Source organism: Salvelinus sp. IW2-2015, unplaced genomic scaffold, assembly GCF_002910315.2.
Source record: "Salvelinus sp. IW2-2015 unplaced genomic scaffold, ASM291031v2 Un_scaffold1971, whole genome shotgun sequence".
Classification (NCBI taxonomy): domain Eukaryota; kingdom Metazoa; phylum Chordata; class Actinopteri; order Salmoniformes; family Salmonidae; genus Salvelinus; species Salvelinus sp. IW2-2015.
In genome coordinates, this window is record NW_019943324.1 from 107,023 (window position 1) to 116,392 (window position 9,370).

Sequence of the window (9,370 nt, forward strand, 5' to 3'; positions counted from 1 at the left end):
AGACTGACATAGTGTGTGTTGTAGACTGACAGAGAGTGTGTATCAGAGTGTGAAGACTGACATAGTGTGTGTGTGTGTTAGACTGACAGAGAGTGTGTGTGTGTAGACTGACATAGTGTGTGTGTGTAGACTGACAGAGTGTGTGTGTGTGTGTGTGTGTGTGTAGACTGACATAGTGTGTGTGTTAGACTGACAGAGTGTGTGGGTGTGTGTGTGTTAGACTGACATAGTGTGTGTGTAGACTGACAGAGGTGTGTGGTGTGTGTAGACTGACAGAGTGAGTATGTGTAGACTGACAGAGTGTGTGAAGACTGACATAGCGTGTGTGTGTGTGTGGAGAGACTGACATAGTGTGTGTGTGTGTGTGTGTGTAGACTGACAGAGTGAGTATGTGTAGACTGACAGAGTGTGTGAAGACTGACATAGTGTGTGTGTTGTGTGTGTGTGTGTGTAGACTGACAGAGAGTGTGTGTGTGTGTGTAGACTGACATAGTGTGTGTGTGTAGACTGACAGAGTGTGTGTGTGTGTGTGTGTGTGTAGACTGACATAGTGTGTGTGTGTAGACTGACAGAGTGTGTGTGTGTGTGTGTGTAGACTGACAGAGTGAGTATGTGTAGACTGACAGAGTGTGTGAAGACTGACATAGTGTGTGTGTGTGTGTGTGTGAAGACTGACATAGTGTGTGTGTGTGTGTGTGTGTGTAGACTGACAGAGTGAGTATGTGTAGACTGACAGAGTGTGTGAAGACTGACATAGTGTGTGTGTGTGTGTGTGTAGACTGACAGAGAGTGTGTGTGTGTGTGTAGACTGACATAGTGTGTGTGTGTTTGTAGACTGACAGAGTGTGTGTGTAGACTGACATAGTGTGTGTGTGTGTGTAGACTGACATAGTGTTGTGTGTGTGAAGACTGACATAGTGTGTGTGTGTGTGTGTAGACTGACAGAGTGAGTATGTGTAGACAGACAGAGTGTGTGTAGACTGACAGTGTGTGTTGTGTGTGGTGTGTGTTAGACTGACAGAGTGTGTCTGAGTGTAGACTGACAGTGTGTGTGTGTGTGTAGACTGACAGAGTGTGTGTGTGTAGACTGACATAGTGTGTGTGTGTGTGTGTAGACTGACATAGTGTGTGTGTGTGTGTGAAGACTGACATAGTGTGTGTTGTGTGTGTAGACTGACAGAGTGAGTATAGTTGTAGACAGACAGAGAGTGTGGTAGACTGACAGTGTGTGTGTGTGTGTGTGTTGTTAGATGACAGAGTGTGTCTGAGTGTAGACTGACAGAGTGTGTGTGTGAAGACTGACAGAGTGTGTGTGTGTGTGTAGACTGGCAGTGTGTGTAGAGTGTGTGGACGTCATGGGGTGTAGACAATCTACATCTCTTTTTTGCATGTGACCAATAACATCTGCTAAATATGTGCATGTGACCAATAACATCTGCTAAATATGTGCATGTGACCAATAACATCTGCTAAATATGTGTATGGACCAATACAATTTGATTTGATTTAAAGTAAGAAGTAGGCAAGCCAGATTTCAGACACGGCCAGACTGATTATTCTGACTTGGGTTAACTATAATCTTACTGGATCCAGAGTTATATTATTCTGACTTGGGTTAACTATAATCTTACTGGATCCAGAGTTAAATTATTCTGAGGGTTGACTGTAACCATATTGGGATCCAGAGTTATATTATTCTGAGGGTTGACGGTAACCATATTGGGATCCAGAGTTATATTATTCTGAGGGTTACAATACATTACATAATCTGAATCTACTCTTCCCTCGCTAGTCCTAATACGTACATGATACATTCACTTCAGTGACCTCTTTTAGTAGAATCTATAATAATATATAAGAGTCTTATTACCAATTGATTCTGAAAAGCAAAGTGCATTGTACCCATATCGAGATCCAGAGAGTTTGAAACCAGACTGTGATAAAATAGTATTTATTGCTGCATAGGTACAATAGAAAAGCTTTTTTTAATATGAAAAACTCCAGCAATAGTTCTATTTTACATAAAAGGAAAACACATTGGTAAAGTAAATATATTTGAAGATAATCACAACATATAATACAGTATTTTGTAAAGATAAAATGGTAATAATTTGGACAGTTTGAATAAATGTCTTACAAAAAGATATTTTCTTATAAAAATACATCTGAAGGCACTCAGGCAATCTTTAGACAAAGTTGGAGGCTTTATACATAATGGTGGCTATATTAGGGTTGCAAAATGACGCTAACTTTCCCAAAATTCCCAGGTTTTCCAGAAATTCCGGTTGGAAGATTCCCAGAATCAGGAGAGAACAGGCCTACACAGGAAATCCAGAATCTGGAGAGAATAGGCCTACACAGGAAACCCAGAATCAGGAGAGAATAGGCCTACACAGGAAATCAAGAATCAGGAGAGAACAGGCCTACACAGGAAACCCAGAATCAGGAGACAACAGGCCTACACAGGAAATCCAGAATCAGGAGAGAACAGGCCTATACAGGAAACCCAGAATCAGGAGACAACAGGCCTACACAGGAAACCCAGAATCAGGAGAGAACAGGCCTACACAGGAAATCCAGAATCNACAGGAAACCCAGAATCAGGAGACAACAGGCCTACACAGGAAACCCAGAATCAGGAGAGAACAGGCCTACACAGGAAATCCAGAATCAGGAGAGAATAGGCCTACACAGGAAATCCAGAATCAGGAGAGAATAGGTCTACACAGGAAATCCAGAATCAGGAGAGAATAGGCCTACACAGGAAACCCAGAATCAGGAGAGAATAGGCCTACACAGGAAACCCAGAATCAGGAGAGAATAGGCCTACACAGGAAACCCAGAATCCACCAACCAGGACTCCGGGAAAACCTGGTAATTTTGAGAAAGTTCCGGGAACTTTGCAACCTCAGGTAAGGCTTTCTACATAGTGGTTTCTACAGAGTACTACTAGCTATAAGAAGACGAAACAACAACATACACAGATCTTAACATGATCATAACAGTATTACAGGGATTCACCTGTCGCTTGTTAACGGTCTGAAGTCGATCCGACCGCATGACTCTAATGTGCCATTCATCTCTGTCCTCTCCTGGCTCTGTGCTGTGTATCACATGATGATGCAGCCCTGCAGACATTAAGCCCCTCTCTGTCTGATGCCAGTATTGAGATAAACCTTGTCTGCTACTGTGAGAAACAGTAGCTTTTGTCTGGTCTGGTCATCATGTGTAACTCAACATCTAATTCAGATGTCAGTATGGTAAGTATTACAATTAGCTTTGCTTTGCTTCACTCCAAGGTAAGTATTAGGGATAGCTTTGCTTTGCTTCACTCTATAGTAAGTATTAGGGATATCTTTGCTTTGCTTCACTCTATTAGGTAATATTAGGGATAGCTTTGCTTGCTTCACTCTATGGTAATTATATTAGGGAAGCTTTGCTTTGCTTCACTCTATGGTAAGTATTAGGGATAGCTTTGCTTTGCTTCACTCTATGGTAAGTATTAGGGATAGCTTTGCTTTGCTTCACTCTATGTACGTATTAGGAAAGCTTTGCTTTGCTTCACTCTATGGTAAGTATTAGGGATAGCTTTGCTTTGCTTCACTCTATGGTAAGTATTAGGGATAGCTTTGCTTTGCTTCACTCTATGGTAAGTATTAGGGAAAGCTTTGCTTTGCTTCACTCTATGGTAAGTATTAGGGATAGCTTTGCTTTGCTTCACTCTATGGTAAGTATTAGGGATAGCTTTGCTTTGCTTCACTCTATGGTACGTATTAGGGAAAGCTTTGCTTTGCTTCACTCTATGGTAAGTATTAGGGATAGCTTTGCTTCACTCTATGGTAAGTATTAGGGAAAGCTTTGCTTTGCTTCACTCCAAAGTAAGTATTAGGGATACCTTTGCTTTGCTTCACTCTATGGTAAGTATTAGGGATAGCTTTGCTTTGCTTCACTCTATGGTAAGTATTAGGGATAGCTTTGCTTTGCTTCACTCTATGGATGGTAAGTATTAGGGATAGCTTTGCTTTGCTTCACTCCATGGTAAGTATTAGGGAAAGCTTTGCTTTGCTTCACTCTATGGTAAGTATAGGGAAAGCTTTGCTTTGCTTCACTCTATGGTAAGTATTAGGGATAGCTTTGCTTTGCTTCACTCTATGGTAAGTATTAGGGAAAGCTTTGCTTTGCTTCACTCTATGGTAAGTATTAGGGAAAGCTTTGCTTTGCTTCACTCCATGGTAAGTATTAGGGATAGCTTTGCTTTGCTTCACTATGGATGGTAAGTATTAGGGATAGCTTTGCTCCCTCCATGGTAAGTATTAGGGATAGCTTTGCTTCCCTCCATAGTAAGTATTAGGGATAACTTTGCTTCCTCCATGGTAAGTATTAGGGATAGCTTTGCTTCCCTCCATGGTAAGTATTAGGGATAGCTTTGCTTCACTCCATGGTAAGTATTAGGGATAGTTTGCTTCACTCATGGTAAGTATTAGGATAGCTTTGCTTCCCTCCATGGTAAGTATTAGGGATAGCTTTGCTTCACTCCATGGTAAGTATTAGGGAAAGGTTGCTTTGCTCACTCTATGGTAAGTATTAGGGAAAGCTTTGCTTTGCTTCACTCTATGATAAGTATTAGGGATAGCTTTGCTTTGCTTCACTCCATGATAAGTATTAAGGATAGCTTTGCTTTGCTTCACTCCATGATAAGTATTAAGGATAGCTTTGCTTCACTCTATGGTAAGTATTAGGGATAGCTTTGCTTTGCTTCACTCTATGCTAAGTATTAGGGAAAGCTTTGCTTTGCTTCACTCTATGGTAAGTATTAGGGATAGCTTTGCTTTGCTTCACTCCATGATAAGTATTAAGGATAGCTTTGCTTTGCTTCACTCCATGATAAGTATTAAGGATAGCTTTGCTTCACTCTATGGTAAGTATTAGGGATAGCTTTGCTTTGCTTCACTCTATGTAAGTATTAGGGATAGCTTTGCTTCGCTTCACTCTATGGTAAGTATTCTCTTGCTTTGCTTCACTCTATGGTAAGTATTAGGAAAGCTTTGCTTTGCTTCACTCTATGGTAAGTATTAGGGAAAGCTTTGCTTTGCTTCACTCCATGGTAAGTATTAGGGATAGCTTTGCTTTGCTTCACTCTATGGATGGTAAGTATTAGGGTAGCTTTGCTTCCCTCCATGGTAAGTATTAGGGATAGCTTTGCTTCACTCCATGGTAAGTATTAGGGATAGCTTTGCTTCCCTCCATGTACGTATTAGGGATAGCTTTGCTTCCCTCATGGTAAGTATTAGGGATAGCTTTGCTTCCCTCCATGGTAAGTATTAGGGATATCTTTGCTTCACTCCATGGTAAGTATTAGGGATAGCTTTGCTTTGCTTCACTCTATGGTAAGTATTAGGGAAAGCTTTGCTTTGCTTCACTCTATGGTAAGTATTAGGAAAGCTTTGCTTTGCTTACTCATGGTAAGTATTAGGGATAGCTTGCTTGCTTCACTATGGATGGTAAGTATTAGGGATAGCTTGCTTCCCTCCATGGTAAGTATTAGGGATAGCTTTGCTTCCCTCCATAGTAATATTAGGGATAGCTTTGCTTCCCTCATGGTAAGTATTAGGGATAACTTTGCTTCCCTCCATGGTAAGTATTAGGGATAGCTTTGCTTCACTCCAGGTAAGTATTAGGGATAGCTTTGCTTCACTCCATGGTAAGTATTAGGGATAGCTTTGCTTCCCTCCATGGTAAGTATTAGGGATAGCTTTGCTTCACTCCATGGTAAGTATTAGGGAAAGCTTTGCTTTGCTTCACTCTATGGTAAGTATTAGGGAAAGCTTTGCTTTGCTTCACTCTATGATAAGTATTAGATAGCTTTGCTTTGCTTCACTCCATGATAAGTATTAAGGATAGCTTTGCTTTGCTCACTCCATGATAAGTATTAAGGATAGCTTTGCTTCACTCTATGGTAAGTATTAGGGATAGCTTTGCTTTGCTTCACTCTATGCTAAGTATTAGGGAAAGCTTTGCTTTGCTTCACTCTATGGTAAGTATTGGGATAGCTTTGCTTTGCTTCACTCCATGATAAGTATTAAGGATAGCTTTGCTTTGCTTCACTCCATGATAAGTATTAAGGATAGCTTTGCTTCACTCTATGGTAAGTATTAGGGATAGCTTTGCTTTGCTTCACTCTATGGTAAGTATTAGGGATAGCTTTGCTTCGCTTCACTCTATGGTAATATTAGGGAAAGCTTTGCTTTGCCCCTCATGGTAAGTTTAGGGAAAGCTTTGCTTTGCTTCACTCTATGGTAAGTATTAGGGAAAGCTTTGCTTTGCTTCACTCCATGGTAAGTATTAGGGATAGCTTGCTTTGCTTCACTCTATGGATGGTAAGTATTAGGGATAGCTTTGCTTCCCTCCATGGTAAGTATTAGGGATAGCTTTGCTTCACTCCATGGTAAGTATTAGGGATATCTTTGCTTGACTCCATGGTAAGTATTAGGGATAGCTTTGCTTCACTCCATGGTAAGTATTAGGGATAGCTTTGCTTCCTCCATGGTAAGTATTAGGGATAGCTTTGCTTCACTCCATGGTAAGTATTAGGGATAGCTTTGCTTCACTCCATGGTAAGTATTAGGGATAGCTTTGCTTCCCTCCATGGTAAGTATGAGGGATAGCTTTGCTTCACTCCATGGTAAGTATTAGGGATAGCTTTTGCTTCCCTACATGGTAAGTATTAGGATAGCTTTTGCTCCTCCATGGTAAGTATTAGGGATAGCTTTGCTTCACTCCATGGTAAGTATTAGGGATAGCTTTGCTTCCCTCCATGGTAAGTATTAGGGATAGCTTTGCTTCACTCTATGTAAGTATTAGGAGCTTTGCTTCACTCCATGGTAAATATTAGGGATAGCTTTTGCTTCACTCCATGGTAAGTATTAGGGATAGCTTTTGCTTCCCTCCATGGTAAGTATTAGGGATAGCTTTGCTTCCTTCCATGTAAGTATTAGGGATATCTTTGCTTCACTCTATGGTAAGTATTAGGGATAGCTTTGCTTCCCTCCATGGTAATATTAGGGATAGCTTTGCTTCCCTCCATGATAGTATTAGGATATCTTTGCTTCACTCCATGGTAAGTATTAGGGATAGCTTTGCTTCACTCCAGGTAAGTATTAGGGATAGCTTTGCTTCACTCCATGGTAAGTATTAGGGATAGCTTTGCTTCCCTCCATGGTAAGTATTAGGATAGCTTTGCTTCCCTCCATGGTAAGTATTAGGGCTAGCTTGGGTCATTGGTTTGTTTTCGTCCGATGCAGGCTGTCTGTTTCAGTGCTACACAGTGATTTCACAGCATTGTCGACCTGTCAGTCCCAGTAACAACATGTGACTGGAATGGGGCCAAGGGAGGGGATGGGGCTGGGGGTATGTTGGGTTTAGAAGGAGAGGGATGGGGCTGGGGGATGTTGGGTTTAGAAGGAGAGGGGATGGGGCTTGGGGTATGTTGGGTAGAAGGAGAGGGATGGGCTGGGGGTATGTTAGGTTTAGAAGGAGAGGGGATGGGGCTGGGGGTATGTTGGGTTTAGAAGGAGAGGGGATGGGGCTGGGGTATGTTGGGTTTAGAAGGAGAGGGGATGGGGCTGGGGGTATGTTGGGTTTAGAAGGAGAGGGATGGGGCTGGGGGTATGTTGGGTTTAGAAGGAGAGGATGGGGCTGGGGGTATGTTGGGTTTAGAAGGAGAGGGGATGGGGCTGGGTGAAGTTAAACTGGGGTTAGGTTGGGTTTAGCTGGACTGGACAGGAAGGAAGGGCTAGTGTGTCTTCATGCATGAATGTACCTGTGTGTGAGTGTTTGTTTAGGTGGAGGTGTATTTCTGACTGGAACGAGAGCTTGTTCTGTCGAGTTCGTTGCCATGACAGCTTCCCTTCCAGCGGACACCGTCTCTCTCTGGAATCACATTCCTGCTCCTCGTACACCAGCAGCACAGACATGACTACAGACACAGACACAGAAATACGAGTTAGAAACTAAAGCTGAGGCATTCAATCTATCTGAATTTTGGTACATTGCAATCCCTTTATCCCTTTCATGAAATGGAGGTAGAGGGTTCATGACAGCTGCAGATTAAATAGAGGTAGAGGGTTCATGACAGCTGCAGATGAAGTAGAGGTTTTCGTTTTCCATTTCTGCTTAGAACAGACAGCTGTATGATAAAATAGCTGTGTACTGACTGTCTGTCTCACACCATCTCTCTCATCCTCTCTTCATCTCACACTCTCTCACGCTCTCACTCTGTTTCTCTCTCCCTCTTACCCCTTCTCTCTCTCTCTCTCTCGCTCTCTCTTTCACCCCTTATTTCTCTCTCTCACGCATCCTCTCACCTTGAAACAGTTTTTGAACTTCTGGCTGACGAAGTAGAGAGCGACAGGGTTGATACAGGAGTTGAGAGACGCCATGTTGATACCGATATAATCCATCACTAGCAGGAAACTACAGGGGTTATAGGTCAGGGGTCAGCATCACATCAACAGGAACCACAGAACAATGGACCATGGGGCAGGCATGGTGTGTGTACCTGAGTAGTTCACAGCGGTTGGGGTCGTTCTGATCGTAGATCGTTTTCTTCAGGATGCGGCTGAGGTGGAGCGGTAGCCAGCACAGAGCAAAGATCACCACCAAGCAGAAGACTGTCTTAGCCACTTCGCGACGCTACACAGACACATACAGGGTTAGGCTTTTACACAGCACGTATATCACATAGGTTATCATAGTTCATATAGCTGATGACAGCAGAGATTGCTGAGTTTATTTTTAACGTCTTTATGTGAAAAGGTCATGTGAAGAAGGCTCCCTCTGAGCTGCTGTTATATACTGTACACACACACACACACACACCACATGCTGTTAGAAAGAATTCAAACTCAGAGGCCCCGCCGTTGCAAAATAAAAACATGAAAAAATCCTGTGAAATTTCATGTGAATCATTTCTATTTTTTATTATTTTACATGAGTCCATACGTGATTTCTTCCCACATGTTTATTTTTTCCCACTTCAGGCTATATCTGGTCTCCCATCCAGGGACCAACCAGGACCGACCCTGTTTCAGCTTCAGAGACAAACCAGCAGTGGGATGCAGGGTGCTACGTTGCTGGAATGAATGTGCCAAGACTTACAACTGGAGAAAAGGAAGCCAAAGCAAAGGCTGAGTAACAACTAAAGATAGGGGAAACTGCAGGAAAATAACAACTAATGATAGGGGAAACTGCAGGAAAATAACAACTAATGATAGGGGAAACTGCAGGAAAGTAACAACTAATGATAGGGAAACTGCAGGAAAGTAAACAACTAAAGATAGGGAAACTGCAGGAAAAGTAAACAACTAAAAAC

General features: G+C 42.2%; 1 protein-coding gene across 1 annotated transcript in view; it reads right to left on the reverse strand.

Moving 5' to 3' along the window:
• Positions 1-7,656: 7,656 nt before the first annotated feature.
• The window catches only part of LOC112072588 (endothelin receptor type B), an 11,028-nt gene continuing 9,314 nt past the window's right edge, over positions 7,657-9,370 (reverse strand). The window contains exons 3-5 of the mRNA XM_070439853.1: positions 8,558-8,691; positions 8,364-8,472; positions 7,657-7,975 (exon numbers count right to left, since the gene is read on the reverse strand). Coding sequence (XP_070295954.1) covers positions 7,838-7,975; positions 8,364-8,472; positions 8,558-8,691 — 381 coding nt within the window. The 3' untranslated portion in view covers positions 7,657-7,837. The remainder of the gene's footprint in view (positions 7,976-8,363; positions 8,473-8,557; positions 8,692-9,370) is intronic.